The sequence below is a fragment of the Siniperca chuatsi genome, linkage group LG6, assembly GCF_020085105.1.
Source record: "Siniperca chuatsi isolate FFG_IHB_CAS linkage group LG6, ASM2008510v1, whole genome shotgun sequence".
In the NCBI taxonomy this organism is placed as follows: Eukaryota; Metazoa; Chordata; class Actinopteri; order Centrarchiformes; family Sinipercidae; genus Siniperca; species Siniperca chuatsi.
In genome coordinates this window covers 21,794,735-21,814,219 of record NC_058047.1, presented here as the reverse complement: position 1 = coordinate 21,814,219, position 19,485 = coordinate 21,794,735, and the positions used below count along the sequence as shown (strand labels likewise).

General features: G+C 38.8%; 3 protein-coding genes across 10 annotated transcripts in view; 1 reads left to right on the top strand and 2 right to left on the bottom strand.

Annotated features, from left to right (window-relative positions):
* The window catches only part of pip5k1ca (phosphatidylinositol-4-phosphate 5-kinase, type I, gamma a), a 48,438-nt gene extending 39,475 nt beyond the window's left edge, over window positions 1-8,963 (bottom strand). For 3 of the 6 annotated variants that reach the window (XR_006378432.1, XM_044200762.1, XM_044200764.1), the window contains exon 1: window positions 8,572-8,959. Coding sequence is in view for 5 of the 6 variants with exons in the window: in XM_044200762.1 (XP_044056697.1) it covers window positions 8,572-8,704 (133 nt within the window). In the remaining variant the exon portion in view is untranslated. Of the gene's footprint in view, window positions 1-8,571 lie in introns of all 6 variants that reach the window. The other 3 variants (XM_044200760.1, XM_044200759.1, XM_044200761.1) reach the window with 3 other exon arrangements.
* Window positions 8,964-10,562: 1,599 nt separating this feature from the next.
* On the bottom strand, window positions 10,563-15,778 carry gpx4a (glutathione peroxidase 4a). Of its 3 annotated transcripts, none has more exons than XM_044200771.1 (7): window positions 15,626-15,778; window positions 12,535-12,629; window positions 12,296-12,440; window positions 11,779-11,930; window positions 11,572-11,596; window positions 11,291-11,350; window positions 10,563-10,913 (listed from the first exon to the last, which is right to left on the bottom strand). In XM_044200771.1, exons 1-7 carry the CDS (start codon window positions 15,689-15,691, stop codon window positions 10,881-10,883), a joined length of 576 nt encoding a protein of 191 aa, XP_044056706.1. In that variant the 5' UTR covers window positions 15,692-15,778; the 3' UTR covers window positions 10,563-10,880. The 3 variants fall into 3 exon arrangements, with proteins under 3 accessions (XP_044056706.1, XP_044056705.1, XP_044056707.1); XM_044200770.1 differs by having other exon boundaries at window positions 15,599-15,740; XM_044200772.1 differs by lacking the exon at window positions 15,626-15,778 and adding an exon at window positions 12,889-13,184.
* A 213-nt stretch (window positions 15,779-15,991) lies between these two features.
* On the top strand, window positions 15,992-19,180 carry polr2eb (RNA polymerase II, I and III subunit E, b). Its single transcript, XM_044200769.1, has 8 exons — window positions 15,992-16,174; window positions 16,734-16,908; window positions 17,096-17,211; window positions 17,381-17,461; window positions 17,594-17,652; window positions 17,865-17,943; window positions 18,540-18,612; window positions 19,038-19,180. The coding sequence occupies exons 1-7, from the start codon at window positions 16,118-16,120 to the stop codon at window positions 18,603-18,605; spliced, it is 633 nt and encodes a 210-aa protein (XP_044056704.1). The 5' UTR covers window positions 15,992-16,117; the 3' UTR covers window positions 18,606-18,612; window positions 19,038-19,180.
* The last annotated feature ends 305 nt before the right edge of the window (window positions 19,181-19,485 follow it).

Here is a 19,485-nt window from a genome sequence, read left to right as displayed (position 1 = left end):
ACACAGTGAATCAATCGCTACTTAAATTCACCAACAACAGCAGCAATGTTGACTTAGCTGCTTCAAGTTAACCATGTGCTTAACAGGGAAGAACAGTTATCTTTTGTCATCATCCAAATGCTCTATCGCATTGCATTTATCCCAGCATGCACCTTAGATGCGCTAATCTTAGACATGCTATGCCACACAGACCACCTAGCTGCAGGCTACCATCTAAATGAATACGCAGAGTGCAGATGATCTGGCACCGCAGTTATGTAGCAGCCTCAGGTATACGGTTGGTTACTCAGCAAGGTGTACTCCATCACCATTCTACCAACACTAAGCTGCCTCTATCTCTTATGCACAGTGTGGGGCCGCACTGCCTGTGGTTTCAAAGAAAAATCGTTTCTACAGCTACTGTAGGCTGAGATGAATACCCACAGAAAAAAGACAGACTACAGCCTTGGCCTTTTGTAAAATCCAGTGCAGCAAATAACACAGCCTGCAGCTGTTGATCTAACTCAAAACTGTATAGAAAATGAAGCCTCTTCTCCAGGCTGCCCACAGGATGTCGAAACATGGAGGAAACACAAAGACTGTCTGTGGAGAGAGCCTGGAGAGGAGTGAGGAAAGTATTTTTCCGGGAAGTGCAAGGAAAGCAATAATCACACACTGATGGGATTTTGGAGCAAAGCATGTTACAATTTGGGCGCAACACAACCTTTTAACTGTGAAATCCCAAACTGGAAGACATTGGGAGCCAGACTTACAGATAGACATTTTACTTTCAGTTTGTGTATACAATATGCTTGAAATTAGCATATAAGGAAACAGTAATTATCTATTAGGAATTAATGTATAAGTGCAAAGTAGAGAACAGCTTAAAAAACACAACTGAATGGTTGGAACTGCACTCAGCAATCAGATCAGCAAGCTCAGAAAAATAAATCAAAATATATGTACAGTATATGTATACTGAAATAAATAGTAATTAAGTATCATTAGCAATGATTACTGAAAACCATTTACTAAGGAAACTAATGAAATTACTTGCACATGTATTACGATTATCAAATCATTAGACATTACTACATAATAATAATAAGGTCTGTTACAGGAAACAGAGTAAACAGGTCAAACTATACTGTGCACCACAACCTTCCCTTAATATGGCTGTGCAAATGTGTGCCTGCTTTTCTGAGGAAGAGAATTTCCACACAAGATGTGTGAAGTTTAATAAGTCCAACGGACAATCACACACACCACCTCCCATTATTTGCAAAGTCCTTCCTTATATCCAAGCTGTGCCTCAGCTGACAGGCGAGCTATGCTTCCACGTCAGTATGCCTATTTAATAAATAAAATACACGTCACTACAGTAGGTACAGAGTGCGTCAGAAACTAGGTGCAAAAAGCTTGGTAAATCTTCCCCAGGGAGACAAAGCTGACCAACCAGAGCAGTACATCCAACACAGAAACTTTTAGCAGGCCACACAATGACTGATAGACACTGGAAAATGTAAGTATACTCTACTCTCTGGATCCATTGCAAATTCATCAGATAAGATGTGAGTAGAGTATTGCTTAGACCAGGCCTATTCAACTGGCGGCCCGCGGGTCACATCCGGCCCAGAAGCAACCTCCGAGGGACCAAGCATACATAAATCTGATACATGACAAAATAAGTAAACTACATATATAGTATATGGAAGCAATTAACGAGTGAGCCGTCTCATTGCTGTAGAGAGTTGCACATGTGCAGTACCGATCGGGCAGGATGTTTACAGATGTAGCGACACCGCCAATCATATCTTTCACAAATCAACGTTTTCTCGTGTGAGTTCCGACCGCGCTTAGTAACTTTTCAAAACATCTGGCTACTGACAGTCACAAGTAGGGAAGTGCTCTACTGAAAGTATGTCTCTGTCAGCTTAACCCTGCCTGGACTGGCAAGTATTTGTTTATTTTACCGCCATCTCCAAACACCTGCTATTTTTTATTACATTAATTTGCATTTGTTTGAAAAAAAAAATGACATTACCAAAAAAAAAAAAAAAAAAAGGTTTTAAATAGGCTGCTGAAAATGTCTGGCCCATCTACATTTCCTGGTTTTAAAATCTGGCCCAATTGAATTTGTAATTGAATGGCCCTGGCTTAGACCATGGTCGGGAGACTGACTCTGCCAACTAGGCCCACACTGTTTAATGAATGAATACATTTTCTCACTGCTCAGATCCCATTAAACTTACATAAACCCTCCAGCATCGCTCTCTTCCATTTTGCAAGGCTTTGCTTGCCGTTTACTTCGAGCAGACTCAGTCTGCAAAAAACTGACAGATTAACTGTTTTATTCTAAAACTACTGTGATAATCTAAAGATCAAGTTTATGCAGCTGAATTAGGAAATACTGATTAAAGTACAAAGATCAATCAATTAGGATATGATGACTTATAATAAACAAGTAGCCTGAAATCACAGCAAAAAACAAGCAAAGATATATTTGGTCTATCTTATAGAGCTGCAACTAACTATTATTTTCATTACTGATTAATCTGTAAATAATTTTCTGGATTAATTGATTATTCAGAAAAAGGGAATACAGCTCATAACAATTTCCAGACCAACAGTTCAAAACCCAAAGAAATTAAATGTACTATAGTAGAAAACTAAGAAAAGCAGCACATTTGAGAAGCTGGAACCATTAAATTTTTTGTCATTTTTGCTTTACAAATGTGTTGCTGATTATTTTTTCTGTTGATCGACTAACTGATTAATCAACTAACCGTTTCAGCTCTACTATGAATATGCATAACTTTATTATTCAAAGGTTTTTGGAGAAAAAAGGAACGACAGTCCCCCCGTAAGGCTTAAATGGAAATGAAGAAGGGAAGCGGAATACAAGCTTTAACCACTGTAAAAAAATAAATTAAAAAAAACTAAATGAAAATGTTCTGTTGGTTAATAGAGGTTAATCATTTTGATCAATTTTCTAAAAAGCTTATCTGGGGCTTATCTCAGCATCCACTGGGTGAAAGGCAGGGTACACACTGTGCAGGTCACCAGTCTATCACAGGGCTGACACACATAGACACACACATTCACATTAACATGCATGTTTTTGGACTGTGGAGGGAGGCGTGGAGGAAACCAACACAGACACCAGAATAGGTGCAATTACTGAAGCCCCAAGCAGGCACCACTCGAATGCTTTCTTGGTTGAAAATAATCACCACTGATTCTATGTGGGTGGTTCAGAGTTTGACAGCTTCATGCTCCTGTCTGACTGCGCTCATGCTCCAGGTGCTGATTATGAAATAATAATAGCCTGCACAGTGGGCACAGTAACTCTCTTAATTGAAAACAGCAGGTCTTTGCCTTATTTCCCCTCTGAGGGAAGCCAGGACAGCGTGACACTGCAGTCATGTCAATGTAAAACTAAGCCAGAGCCTCATCCAGTGGCACATATAGCCTTTTACAGCTGCAAATTCACCACAACAGAAGATAATACAGCCTAGAATTCTTTATATGTCTCTCCTCCCTGTCTATGTCTCAGTTTCCTATATTTACTCTCTCCCTCACACATCTTCCCAGCAGCTGTCACTCAGAAATTGAAAAACCCTGGCGAAGCACAAGGACACACAGCAGCAAACACAACGTTCTTGTCTCGCTGTGGTGTCTGTTTAAAATACCTATTGCAGCACACATCCCCCACTTGCAGTGAAAATCAGCAGCACGTAAGACGTAATTCAACTGCGTCATCATCTACGTTAAATAATATGACGTTAAATAACCTGGCAGAGGGTCAAAATCCTATACAAGCCCTGTGAATTGGCCACTGGGATACAAACTGGCACACACAGCCACAGAGGGAGAAAAAGAGAGAGAGGGAGAGAGAGAGACCTTGCAGATCGAATAAGGAGGAAGCAAATAGATGATTAATTCCACAGAAGGCAACCACCCTTTGTGCTTCCGTCAGCAATTTCGACAGGCTTTGCCTAAAGCGGAGAACAGAGAAAAACACGGAGGGTGGAGGACGGATGGATAGTGACAAATGAGTGGCTGAGTCAAGGGAATCACTCAGAGAGGAGGAGGTAGATGAGTTGTAGCTCACTCTAGAGTGAGGAGAGGAGACTACAGCCAAGGTTGAAGGTGAGAGGAGTTGAGTGTAGGGAGAAGATAAACGAGATTAATGTCGTGCTGACAGGAGACTATAGGGACAAATTATGACTGCCTGAGAATAAGGAGCTTTGAATGGGACTAAATGCTCAGACAGCTATTTAACAGCCAGCTGTGACACCCACACAACGTTGTATTCACACATTCAGAGCAGCTGAGCTCAACGGCGCAGCCTACAATTACACATGATCTGGCCTTAACCAAATTCTGACTTTGACGTGTCACATGAACATCTACCATCTCCAGGAGCCAATGAGGATCAAGCAAGACCTTTTCAGCTGACATTTCCATTCATTCCTTTTGACCAATGCCAATGCTACATTGTTATTACACTGCCATAGAAATGAACACAATCCATTTCATCTCAATAGCCTTTAATGGACTATCTCTTTAAGACCCTTCACTGACAGATGTTGCATGGGAGTGAAAGTGTGATCCACACCTAATCTTATCAGACAAACTAGCTTAACCTACAAAAGCTTTGTATTAGAGGAGGACGGACACACACACACACACAACTATATTAGCAATACAAAGAATAAGATCAACAAGTTACTTGTGGGTTCACCTTTACCGTGTCAAGTAAAAATAGTGGGACATGTTCAACTAGAATTGTCCTGCAAGAGCATGGCTCACTATAAGGCCAATTAATTCAAACAGTGATAGAAACTATGATAGAGCAGTGTGGTGTCTGATAATATTACTAGCTTGCAGCTGATGTGTTCACACATTCATTGTTGATGATATGGATTAACATTATGACAATATGCTGTACGTCTGCCTTAAGAATTTAATAACCTCTATTCCCCGATTAAAACTGTGATAAAAAAGAACGGAGTTTAGGTGAGTTTCCCCTCCTTTAGTCTACAATGCAACCAGGCTTCAGTTATTTTAAACTGCATAAGTCGTGTAATAATTCTTGTATTTTGCATGTATCTGTATTTAGGCTCTCACACGTTTTAGAGACAATCTTGGCTGATTTGATCAAGGAAACATGCTAGTGCCTGATATTAATGAGTGAAATCACACAGATGTAGTAGCCTGTTTATTTACTCTGCTACAGCACAGGAATACTGTTGATCTTACAGCAGATGTTTGAAACTACAACTTTATAGAAAAATGGATTAAAGTGTGAGTATCAAATAGCTGTATGGGATAGTTTGTATTAGAAAATGTGTGGTTTTCTGCATATGTTACTTAGTGTAATAGCGAGTCGCTTTGGATGCAGAATAAATCCTTGTTTGTTTCACTGGAAAACTTGTTGCAAGGTATCGACTAGACTGGCCTTTTCTTTAATGGAACTTCTTTACCACTCAAATGCTGCCCTAATGGCATATCAGGGCAGCGCCGCATGTATGATGGGCCAATTCAACCAACAGCATTAGCCGATTCAGAGATGAATAAAGCTGAGGTTAAATGGGGTAACAATGTTACAGATGGTGGTATGTTAAAAACAAGAAGCAGTGTCTTTCAGTCCTCTACCCTATCCAATGATATCACTACAAATCACATCATACTATGAAGACTTGTCCTCTGGTGCTTTTATAAACGTTACATTTTGCTTCTCTCTCAGCTAATGTCAAGTCACTCAAAATACAGTACAGATAGGTGAATGCCAACTGCCTGTAAACCGTCAACCTGAATACATTTGGCAGGGTAGAGGCGTACTCAATAATGCATCTGTTTAACACTATTCATCTGCACATGCAAGCACTCACTCTCTCTCCAGTAAGGTCTCTGTTTTCCATTGCATGTGAAGGTGCACTGACTGAGCAGATACAGGCTTGTGAAATTACCCCCAAGTACATGAGACACATGCCAGCAAGCATGCTAGAAAAGAGCATCTGCAGCTAAAGGCACCCCACGTCCATTTTACCCCTCTCATACAGCTAAGCCCGACGAGTAGCCCTCACAGACAGCCCTTTGATTATATCAAATAATGTGTCATATGTATAGTAGCACTAATCTCTATGTTGATGATGCAGTCTTTTGTCATAATGCCGAAGATGGTGCTTTTAATTAAATTTTTTTTTTCATGCATGCAAAACCAAATGTATGTTGATTTCCAAACTAAGAACTGATTATCTCAACTTGAGAATTATCATCCATGATGTCACCTGTACTGGACGAGTCTGAAATAGCAAACAGCTCAGTAACCAGATGTGAGAACTCAAATTTAAACCAACGTCAAAGTACTAACTGCCGTTTTAGTGGTGAACCTGATCTTCTTGTATAGAAAAAAAGGCCTGTTTTCATAGAATCTTTCTTCAATTCATAGATCATGGTGGTGTATGATCTATATGAATGTATCTATCTCTTCTTTAAAATCTCTACACACAGTCTATCACTGTGCATATGACTAAACAGACCTCATCATCCAGCCTCCTGGAATCATTTCATCAATCAACAGTTTTTTTTTTAAAACATTAAACATTAAGATTAACCTTGACAACAACATAAACAACAGCTGAGAGGAGGGTACTTGTATCTTAGCATACCTCCCTCATCTCTCATCTCTGATACACACACACAACAAATGCAGCCTGTAACCTTATGACACAAACAGCCACAACACAGCAGTGACAAAGCAGTTATACACTCAGTGCACAAAACTGTAATTTATTAAAAAAAAAAACCATTTAGAAATTAGTAACACTGTTAGCTAACTTTCATTGTTTTGCTGATTTGAGCCATGACCACCACTATTAGCACCTCACAATTTTCAGTCTTAAGGCCTGTATGGCAACGTCACGTGTGGACTCCAACACCATTCCTTAAGGATCAGGGTGTTGTGATGCTCAGCTGCAATCAACACTGGATTTTTGAGGCTTTAAAATCTGATAACCATATGTTGGCTGATATAATTTTTTTAGCATAAACACATAACATAAACTATCATTTTGATAAGGTTAGTTATTAAATTATATTAGCCATGATACTGTACCCGGCCGACTAATACACAATATCGATTTATAAGATAAAGAAATATCTGCAGATACAACAGCCTGGCCAATTTATATCACTTGAGTTCTAATAATTGGTTTTCACAATACATCATGGTCTCAGTTGCTAACAGGCCTTTTTCACAAAAGACATTTTACCATATCACAGAAGGAAAAGCACAGGTGTAAATAATAAAAGCAAAATATTATTATTTAGTGCAATATCCAAATCACAGAAGCAATGTTTTTGATAAAGGTAAAATGTGTGACAAAACAGCATTATGATGACGTACTATAGTGCTGCAGAGATGCCCTGGCCTACAAATCCAGATGTAAGAAAACACGTTTGTTTGGTACAGACCCCAATAAATGTCACATTATCATGATTGTAATATTTTTTTCAGTGAAAATAAAAATCGCGCTGCAAAAATCATCATTCCCACTAATCGTGAATCATATTGCAATAGTAATATCTGTCAAAATATTCGCAATAAGATTTTTTTCCCCATATAGTGCAGCCGTATTTCAGGCTTCTGGTATTATTCATGCTGGCTCACTGTCACAATGTCATGACTTACTGGGACACTTAAACAGAACAGAGCCATAGTTAATGGTATTAGTAACACCTGTCCTTTTTCTACTATGACAAATCAAAATGTCTGCTGAGTAAAAGGTCTATGTCTTGTGTGTCTTAGTGTCAATTTAAAAAGAAACACTCTTAAAATAAAATAATAAAATAAAAATGTCTGGTAGCATTTCTAACTGTTAAGTGTCACAGTCAGCCGTGGTGGCTGTGGTGTGTTCATCAGCCCTCCTCCTTGCTTCGGAAATTTGTATTTTCTGGCTCCAGTAAATGCCAAGATGGTGGCAAATGGTAAACCCATATTCAGGCTTTAATGGCTTCTTGAGAAATATAATGGGTGATATTCATGTTTTGCTATAGGTTGTTGGTGACAGGTGGTGGTAATGCTAGGTGCCTAAAGCTGGAAAGGGCAGGGGAGGAAGAGAAATGATGTTCCTGGTGAGAAGGTGGTCAGAACTACAAGCCAAGTAATTAGACATATTTACACCTGTACCATATTCAGATTATATTGCCCTTTCAAACATCTACTTATTTCCTAGCCATGGTTTGTTGTGTTGCTGACTAGTCACGACTGTACCTACATGAACGTATTATACACATTATACAGCAACATATGTATATATATATATATATATATATATATATATATATATATATATATATATATATATATATATATATATATATATCACCTAACTTTACCTGCTTTCCTCATCCAGTCAGCTACTAGTTAGCTACTAGCCTAGCTTACCAATTCCTTGCTAGCAAAGATGAGTCAGGACTTTCTGGTCACAGCAGTAGCATCAGAGACTCGGATGGAAATGGATGTCTGGGTAATGAAATACACATTAAAGACGGATAGGGTTTATTTGAAAGGTGATGAAGTACCCATGTCTGCGGCGTCCATCCCGTAGCTAACTCCAACGACCGTGTCCCCATCATCGGATGCTGCGGCCCCGGATAGCGGGCTCCCGTCCCTGGCCTCCGACAACCCGACCGCTCCCTCGGCTGCTGCTTCCATTCAGCCTCCCGAAGGAAAACAGGCAAGCCCTCCGACTGAAAGACCCACAGCGACGGCGCGATCCCGGTGCCCGGGGGGGAGGGAGATGTGTTGTTTGATATGTGACAATAATCAAACGGAGGAATATGTGATAGTTAGATCCGCGACGGTCCCTTCATCTGTGCGGTGTTTCCTCACGACGGCGGAGGCACCTAGTCCGCTCCTCTCAGGTCGACTGCACCGCACTTGCTGCTGCTACTGTGCCGCTGCTGCCTGGTTTTGTGCTGGGCACTGTGGCTCCCTCTGCAGGAGAGCTGAGGGAGCTGCAGCCGGGAGCTCAGCGATGATGCTCTTAATCACATGCAGAGGTCAACTTGAACTGATGGGAGTCTGAGTGGTTGCATTACATTTACACAGGCTCTTAATCCGTCTGGGGAGTCAACATCTCTTTCTCATGTATTTTACTTTATTTGTGCTCCAAAAACTTTAACAGGAACAGAAAAGTAGGAGTCAGCCACAGAGAGAGTTAACCAACTCAGGCATAATAAAAATCCCATTTTTCTCGTAAGTGCTCATTCTGGCTGTGACATTTTGCTCTCTGCATCTTAATCATACAGTACTGTATATAGATTCCAAAGTATCTTATGTTGGATACATAGCCTTGACTAAATTAAGTAATTGGCTCCGAAACAAGAGGTGTTTCCCCTTTATTCAAGTGCTAATAACACAGTTATTATTGGTTTGTTTGCTGACAACATACTGCCCATATGACCCAGAACTAAGGTTATGATTAGAAGTAATTCACACTACCTGATTAATGAGTACAAATATGCATAAAACTTGCTTTAATATCCTCACAATACCAACCTGAAGTTAGAGTAAACCCTCTAATTATTGTTTTCTTCAACCATTATTTTATACAGTATGCAGAGCAGAAAACACCACTCTAACAAGACCTCGAGGCACTCATCTGTATTCTTTCCAGGGGAAAAACATGAGTAGGTAGATTATTTCTCTGCTGGATTCTTTTAATATATAATTGTATGGCTTTATAAGGCGCCCTGAAAGGATGAGTTTTCAGTCTTATCACATGAGTTGTCCCTTCTCACGCTGTTTGATTTGAATAATTCTTAGTGGCCTGAAGAAGTTAAACTCCACAGTATTTAACAGGGCAAATGCAAAGACAAGAAAAAAGTCCCCAAAATAATATTTTTGTGTAGCAGAATATTGTTTTTTTTCCTATTCTTTTAATAAGATTAATCTTGTGACTCCTTGTAGTGTTCTGAATCACTGATCTAGGCTACTGCCAAAATCATTGTTTTGCAAGTTTATTTTATTTACTGTATATGCAATTATAGTTTGTATGGGATAGTCTGAATGCTTAATCTGTGTCTCTACAACCATTTCTATTGTGTTGGAACTTTTGAAGACTATATGTGTCTAATATTTACCTCCCTACAGGCATATACAGCATATGTATAAATATCTACAAATCATAGCTGTAGCTGTCATCTAAGTATTGAGTTGCTGTACTATGAATCCAATCTCCAAAAGATAAGACTGTTACATTGTACATTTTCTACCCAGAAGAAACCCCACAGTTTCATTTTAAGCTCTAGCGCTCATTCATGAACGGTTTTCTGACACACACACACACACACACACACACACACACTTGCATTTTTCAGTACGACAGAAATGGATTTTCTGTCACTTTTCACCATTTCTATTATACAGAATGAAAGATCATTGTGCACATCAGTAGCTCAGGACAAAACATCAGCACACATCTATTCCACATGAAACACCAATATAATACGATATAATATAACTTGAAGAATGTTTTACTGACAGACAATAAACATCACAGACAAAAATATTATTAGAACAAAGTCTTAGTGCACTTTATTATGAAAACTATACCACACATTAATCTACTAAAAGAGCTAATGATGCATTTAGGGATCCTTTCTCCTTCTCTCCAGACAACCAAATGAATACAAGCTTGGTAATCCTCCCAGGAGGTTTGCACGCCATTTTCATCAGGTCTGCTCTGACCGCCATGCGGGTTTATGAACCGACCGTCACTGGTCTGGGGTGGACCCAAATTATATCCACTGGTGCTTGGAGAGGCAGAGAAAGGAGATAAAAGGGCGAAGCAAAGACAAAATGGACGGATCAATCATCCTTTTGGGGTTTAAATATATCGAGGAAGATCCTTCTCCACCACCTGGAAGGAAAACAAGAGTAGAATTTGACATCAGCTGCAGGTCTTAATGAAAATATATCAACACCTGGAGAGACATAACAATACACACAGTGTGTGCAGTTACAGCTATAGTAACATACACATCTTGCACTGTGTTTGTGAATTATGGGCTGGAGATAAATTCAGTTTATATGAAAGGTCAATTCCATGTTAAATCTAAATGGAGGTCCTCTCTCAATCTTGCCCTTTTGTTGATTTATTTAATTTATTCATCTTATTCACTTTAACTCGTTCATATTCACAACACAACAGCAGAATTCTCATCTGTGCACATTGTTTTATCTGGCCAGATTCACATATACGCTATAGTATCTGTGGCAAAGTAAGATGTTACATACACTTGGATCATCCAGGGATCCATATCTCTTCACCACCTGACCCTCTCTGTTGATCAAAAACTAGAAAGAGAAAAAGGAAAAGGAGAAAATGACAATGCCGTGAACATGACATTCATTAACAAAGACTTATATTCTGTTTTACTTTTAGAATAAAACACTTTCTGAAAAGCTTTTACAGGCTTCTTCCAATAATTATTCTTGCTGCACAAGAATACAGGAATAGATTAATAATTGTCAGCTGTCTAAATATATAATAAATAACAAATCAAAAAAATATTTACCTTAGTGAAATTCCACTTGATGCTACTGCAGGAATGAGAACAAATCATATGTTAGAAAATAATCACTGTGTAAAAACTTCCATGGAATCGTGTCATTGTAGTATCAATATGCCTGTTATAATTAGCCCAGACAAGCCTTTGTGTCATAAGAAGATGAATGCCACCCCATCTCTTTGCCCCAGTGCTCAGTCATTGGTTACCACTTACTTCCCCAGGAAGCCTTTCCCGTTGGGCTGCTCTTTCAGCCACTTCCACAAAGGATGAGCGTTGGCCCCGTTCACATCAATCTTACTGAACATGTCAAACTGAGCATTGTAGGAATGGGCAAACTGCTTGATCTGAGTTTCATTGCCAGGCTCCTTCAAAGTAAAAGAAGTTGAGAGAAATAATATAACTGGTCAGCACTATTCAAGCCCCAAGCTTTTTCTTAAAGTGTGTAATAATATCAAATTATACATATAACAAGTGCCATTCCAAAATAACACTACCAATACTACTACTACTACCTTGGATACACCGTCTGCAAATATCATGGTTCTAAAATGTTTTGTGAATAAACTCTTTATCCATCTTTATCAGCAAAGAATATAGTATAAATTCTCATCTAGACTGTTTTGTAATTTGACCTTGGTGTTTCACATTCTCAGTGATATGACATTTTCAGATCACAATCTCGGGCATATTCTAGCATTGTGCTTTAATAAAACACGTGTGTGTTATGTACCTGGTTCCCAAACTGGTTAGAAGGGAAAGCAAGGATGCGTAAACCTCTCTCAGAGTACTTGGCGTGCATCTGCGCAAACTGAGAGTAGTTTACTGGGGTTTTACCTCATTTAGAGGCAACATTGGTGATGATGACAACATTCCCCCTGAAAACACAGAGAGACACATGCATAATGTTTTAGGCTTTTAATGAGATGCTGCAGCAAATTTAGCGAGAGAATATGTCATAGACAGATTTACCTGTATTTTTCTAGGGAAACCACATTGCCATCAATATCTGTCGCTGAGAAGTCATAAATAGACGTGGCCGTCTGCCAATCCTCTGTTGGAGCAGACTGTTAGGAAGCGAGACGGGTAAAAAAAAAGACCTGAGTGATGGGAGCTTACTTTCAAGATGCACTTTTATCCTGCTTAATGAATATTAGATAACAAGAAATATGTTACATAATAAATACATCAAACATAACATAAAAGAAATGGATATAAAGAACACATCCACTTTCCTATTACCAGTGATCATTTCAGTTCAACAAAAGCAAGTTCCAGTACTGCAACATAAACCAGTGTTTCAGGCCTAATCTCGTTTTTTCTTACCATAGCCTGCAGCAGGACAGTGAAAAGGACAGTGGAGCCTATCAGGCGCATGATTGCCCTTCAGTAAGGTCCTCTGAAGGCAGAAAGCGATCAAATCTGTGTACCCCCTTAGTGGCTTCAGCTACACCCTTGCTATCAGACCACAATCGCACTACTGAGAGAGAGCACACGTTCCAGTGTCCTCATGTAAAGGGAGCGGGTGATCATTAACAGAATCGATAGGCTGTGATTCTCCAGTAGGTCCCTCTCTGCTGCTGATTATTGGTCCACAGTCCACAACATTATCACAAACTCATGAAGAAAGTTGACTCCTTATAAAAGCAAAACCGTAGGCCATGGGGGGTTGAGCTTCATGTGATCAGGGCAAAGGGCAACAGTCTGAAGAAACACATTATGTAATGGGCTTAATATCGGAATGAAAAACAAAAAGTTACATCAGTGAATCAGCATGACTTCCAGCTCACATAACCAGCTAAATCTCCCCCTGACATAAAAGTCACCATGTCTGAGCCCAAAACACTCGTTCATTCTATCAAATAATCATAATCCAGGAAAACAAGAGAGTTGGTGTTTCAAGAAATTAGAAAATAAAAATCTGTTTTATGAACTCTAATAGCACTCTGTACCTGCCCATATACTTCTTGCCAAATTACAATCTGGTAATACCAGTGGAACCACCAGGCAAAGCATTGCACAACCAAGTGAGTGGTTAGAAAATACGCTGATCTGATTTTTTAAAAAGATTATCCCAATTTACTGGCAAATCTACATGGGACTCATGCGTCATGGCTTGGCTTTGACAAATGGTTACAAACAACAACAAGTACCAATATAGAAAAACTAGATTTTATATGCCCTGTTCCATAAAATATTTACATATACTTCACTGTATGATTCAAAATATACAATAAAGTAGCCAAAATATAGTTAATGAAAATGACGAACAAAATATGTTTTGAGAGGGAAAGTTATGAATATTTTTAGTACTATTGTCAGTTGAGGATATGGAATAGAGAAGAAAAGATTTCTATAGGTAAGACAAACTTATTCTTGCATAATACAACTGAGCAGGCTGAGCCAGGAGTCCCCTTTATATTCATGTGGTAACTGTAGCCTATTTTTGGTAAAATTGTTTGCAAATGTGGAAAATAATTAAGTATATTTAGAAAGATCTCAATAATATACAGAAAACTGGCAAGGGCGTCTACAGAACTCTCAAATTATAAAAGAATATCGTGAACAGAGGGTCTTCAGACAGATATTACAGAGCAGGAATGGGAAATAGAAAATTTTTATCAAGCACAATTAAACGTTATCTATTAATAGCAGATTTAAACTGATCCAATATAATTGGCTTATGAGAATGTATGTAACTCCTGAACCCTATTACATTGCATTTGGAAGTGTAAACACATACAAGACTTTTGGAAAGGTATAATCAACGCAATTTCCAACATCATCCACTAAGAACTCCCTGTATGCCGAGAGATTTGTATCCTTGGTCTTATTCCAGAAGCATTTGCCCTGAGAAGTGTTTGTTGTCCATCTTTGAATCTTTGGATTAATGAGCTTTCTTCTTGCATAGCAATCAAACAAAAAAGTCATATCTTTCATAAAATATGGGATTCATTTCTTATATTTTTGGAATCAAGACCTGATAACCAAACTTCTTAAATGAGACATTTACCAAATGAGACTGTACCCCCTTTTACTTTTCTTTCTCAACTGAAATGCAGGCATGTATACATGCATTTATGCATGTGGGTATATGTGTATATGTGTTTAATTAATATATTTTCATTATTAATATTATTTGCAAACTATTATTATTGTTTTTATCTACACCGATGACTCGGAGTTCATGGGTGGGCGGGTGGGAGGTAGGGAAGATGTTTGGAGGGAGACTTGAATGATGCAACAAACCCATTTTGGAAAAAGTGATGTATCTTGTTCAAAATCAATAAAGATATGTGATACAAAAAACTAAGTACATTTACTCCTGTACTTATGTGCAACTTTAACGTACTTGTACTTAAAGTTGATGACTTATGCAAGACTTTTACTTGCTATGGAGTATTTTTTATTTACTTTTACTTAAGCACTTTTTATACCACTGATAGTTTGTTAGTTTGTTGCCTATAGGATGCTGGTAAGCTGAAATTAATTTTCAAATAATAAAATATCATCTGTAACGGGCACCGTGCTCATATGACCCTTTATAAAACCGGTACATGACTGTGCCTGTTGCTGTATTTCTCAGAATGATAAGCCTAACAGCTGATACCAGCAGCCAGATGGGGGACTGCTGCTGCAGAAACATCCGGTGTCACAATCTACGCTCATATGAACCTTTGTACTATTTTTCACACTCCAACACCCTAAAGTAAGTAATATGCAGGTACATACTAAAGTGCACTGCCTGTGCCATGTTTATAATCGTGCACCACCAGGCTGGCAGACAAGTGAGGTTCATGAACTGTATAATAACACGTAGGTAGTCGGATGTGTTATGCAAAGCAACGAGGAGCAATACAGTATTCAAACGGTAACTTTACCAATACACCGTGGGCTCTAAAATAACACTCACTATTATTAATATGAAGGGTTTATGAATGAAAAACAGCGGTTGTTACAGCTGTTAAACAAATTAGAACTCAAAGGAGCACCCACGCCACCACACATCATGCCAAGTACTGTAGGTTTACGTTACCGTTGAGGATAAAACAAAATACAGTACCATCGCCAGTAGTACTCCGCTGCTCGCCACAGCCCCAAATGTCAAAATAACATACAGCGGCCTCATTTTTGTTATAGGAGAGACCACATTTATTCTAATCAACAGTTACAGTGTCAATGTAGGTGCTGACTCCGCCCTGCAGTTTGTTGTGAAACAGCGGTGGGTGAACGGAGGAGAGAGGCGGATGAAAACTGCCTGAATGCAACCATTCATAGAAATTACTATTCTTTTTCTAATTCGTATTATATATATATATATATGTGTGTGTGTGTGTGTGTGTGTGTGTGTATAGCTTATATATTATTATTATTATTATTACAAACGTAGGTTTTTGTCAAACTCCACCCACACACTACCGCTCAGCCAGCGCGCTCACGTCATCAGCCTGCGTCAGTAATGAAAACGTGAGTCGCGTTTTCCTCGGGAGCGAAAGATAAAAACCATAAATACTATTTAGATTCAATCTAGAGCAAGTGAAACATTTGACACGATATGGATGACGAAGAGGAGACATACAGGCTATGGAAGATTCGCAAAACCATCATGCAGGTGCGTTAGGTTTGAATGTTTTCTTAGCTTGCTAGCTTAGCATGTCGCTAAAACGATGGGTTTCCGCTCTGTAATGTTGGACTCTGGGGTTTTTGTTGATTTTGTCGTCAGTGTAGGGTAGTTTGTGGGCTGTGTATTGACAAACTTTTTGTTTCTAGCTGTTGATTTTGTCAGAGTAATTTAGCAGCAGCTGGCCCTGAGTAAGTACCACCGGTGGATAATCTTTATTTGTAAACGATAGCGGTTATTTCTCTAATACCTGCATTGCGGAATAAGACATTTTTAGTTGAGTCGTTCAGGAAACACTACTCTCACTCTGCGAGACAAAACAAATGCCATTCCCCAGGACTGCGAGATTTAAACTAAATAAGACTTACTCTCAACGTTAAAGGTAAACAATGGAAACCTTTACAGAGCATTCTAATTTCTGCTGGAGGTGGTTTATAGGCTGGGAGTGATGAGCTGCCTGACAGCCGTAGTCTGTTCTAGTTTACTTTTTAAACATCGTGGTTTGTTCCGTACACTCACTGACGTTATGGTCTCACCATTACACCCTCAGCTGTGCCATGACAGAGGCTACCTGGTGACACAGGACGAGTTGGACCAGACACTGGATGAGTTCAAGAGTCAGTTTGGAGACAAGCCCAGCGAGGGTCGCCCCAGACGCACAGATCTCACCGTGCTGGTGGCCCACAATGATGACCCCACAGACCAGATGTTTGTTTTCTTTCCTGGTAGGTTAATACCTAATATTAGATACCATGTGGCTAGCATTCCTTTATAAAAATACACAAATTGTCCTGGAGCTTAAGATGAGGCCAGTATAGAATCTTTAATAGTGAGTAAAGGTGTTGATCCTTGAATTTATGGCAGTGCCTTTGAACCATGCATTACGGAGTCATCTTTTTCTTCACGTTTCAGAGGAGCCCAAGGTGGGAATCAAGACTATTAAGATGTACTGTCAGAGGATGCAGGAGGAGAACATCACACGAGCCATCATTGTTGTTCAGATGGGCATGACACCGTCAGCCAAACAGGTAAACACCAAACCAACACAAACATGTACACGATAAAGCAGGATAAAGCATGTGATTTCTGAACATCTCTTCTGTAATTATGCTGTGGCTATCTATATGTAGTTATTTCACTTTCTGTTTTGGATCTTGCTCTGTTGGTAAAAATATTTCTGGAAATGTCTCCTTACAGTCTCTAGTTGACATGGCACCCAAATACATATTGGAACAGTTTCTACAACAGGAGCTGCTTATTAACATCACAGAGCATGAGGTAAACAACAGGCTGATAAATCCACTGTATTAAATTCCCTTTGCTGCTATATTTTAAAATGATCTTATTGGCTATGCCTCAGATGTAGAATAACATTTTTTGTTTTTGATGCATTTCTGCTTTGTCTTTCAGCTTGTTCCAGAGCACATTGTTATGACAAAAGAGGAAGTGACTGAACTTCTGGCAAGATAGTATCCTTACACACACTGCACTACTTAGAGTAATTGAATTTAAGAATGTTTAAATCAGATTTGCTTGCAGAAAATGCACTCGGTCATCTTCAGAGTACTTACTATTTGTAATAAAGTATAAAATAGCTGTTGATTTAGCTAGACCACCATTGAGCTGTATTTAGTGTCTTCATGCATATATTTGTTATCCTTCCGTAACATTTTTACCTCAGTAAATTAAAGGAAAGTCAGTTGCCGAGGATCCAGGCCGGGGACCCTGTGGCTCGCTACTTTGGCTTGAAAAGAGGACAGGTAACGCATCTAGAAGACGCCTCTATTTATGATAATGCATAACATTATCACTATTACATGGCTGCATGGTATTTGATCTTGGGATAGTCATTTAATAAATTGCTTTTCAGTAATGTGAGTGTGATCACTCAAACAGCTTTTTATGCCCATTACTTGTTACAACACATGGTGTTTTAAAGACATTTAAATGATCGTTCCAGTTCATTACAATGTGGGTCTTACTGGGACTGTCTGACTTGTGTTTTTTGCCCCGTTAGATTTTGCTGTAGCGATGTTGCGTGTTCCAATTAGCAATTAACTTGGTAAATACAATGTTATTGCTACTGATAGGAATGGTGGCCATAACTACAAAATAAGACACATGTTGTAATAAACTGGAATTATCTTTTGCCATACATGGAAGTTAATATTTGCATGTAATGTGTGATAGCAGCTGTCATTTGAATGAAGACACATGCACTTTGTGTTCCAAATGTTCAGTCTACACAGTACTTCATTTATCTGACTCTCTGACAGTGAAACAGGATACTGTCAGCAGTGTAAATCTGTACAAGAGTCCAGCCAAAAATTCTGCTGTTTTTCTTCAACTTTTCCAGGTAGTAAAAATCATCAGACCTAGTGAAACAGCTGGGAGGTACATCACATACAGACTGGTGCAGTGACAGATAGGTATGTGTGTTATGGAGACATTTTCAGCTTTTTATGCAAGGTCGAGATAGTCGCACTGTTAGAATTCATCCTATGATATTAAGCCCGTAGATACGATTCACATACGTACTTTTTGTTTTATGAATTTTCGTAATTAGTTTTTGTTTAGCATTAACATTTAAAGATGCCAAATAGTTTTTTTCCCAGTGACTTTGGTTAATGAAGTTGGGGCTATCCTGATATTTACATGAAGTCAACGCACAGTATTAATACGGTATAAGTTGTCCAGCCCAGACTGTTTCAAATTTCAAATTAACAGGAAAATCACAGAGATGTCAAACTAACACAGTCTGTACATGCCCACACAGTCGGGACAATAGGTCTAATCAGCCAAAATAAGTGTACGTGGACCACATAAAATGCACTTTGTATGTTTTATTTTCCAGATATTCTTCTGAATCAACATTTAGGAGGACTAGTGAAGAAACTGAAGATGTTACATCTTTCATTACTCATCCATGGATTATCTTTCTGCTTTTGACTTGTGTTTAAATTGTTTTTCTTGTAAAATAAACTATTCAAAATGGAATTAGTTCACAGAATCTCACAATTTACTTACATTTCAAAAACAAGTAGAAGTTTTAACTTAAAGCAGGACAGCTCAGTTTCATAATTTTATCTACATACTGTAATGATTTTAGATGCCTACCTTCTTTTTCCTTTTGAAAGCCATGCTGCAGCTGCTGTAGACTCAACTTGCCTGGTTATTGCACCTCACATCAGATAAAAATTACCATCCGCTGTAGTAAACTTTTTTTAGTGCCCTCCCCACTACCAGGAAAGTGAATACTAATACTAATATAATCGGTCACTGAGAACTGTCGTCAGTGGTAG

What these genes read in the sequence shown, in the direction of transcription:
- polr2eb (XM_044200769.1), top strand. Translation starts at nt 16,118, where the DNA reads ATGGATGACGAAGAGGAGACATACAGGCTATGGAAGATTCGCAAAACC. An exon ending in ACTGAACTTCTGGCAAGATA is followed by an intron (nt 17,653 to 17,864) that starts GTATCCTTACAC and finishes TTTTTACCTCAG; the next exon opens with TAAATTAAAGGAAAGTCAGT. An exon ending in TTGGCTTGAAAAGAGGACAG is followed by an intron (nt 17,944 to 18,539) that starts GTAACGCATCTA and finishes CAACTTTTCCAG; the next exon opens with GTAGTAAAAATCATCAGACC.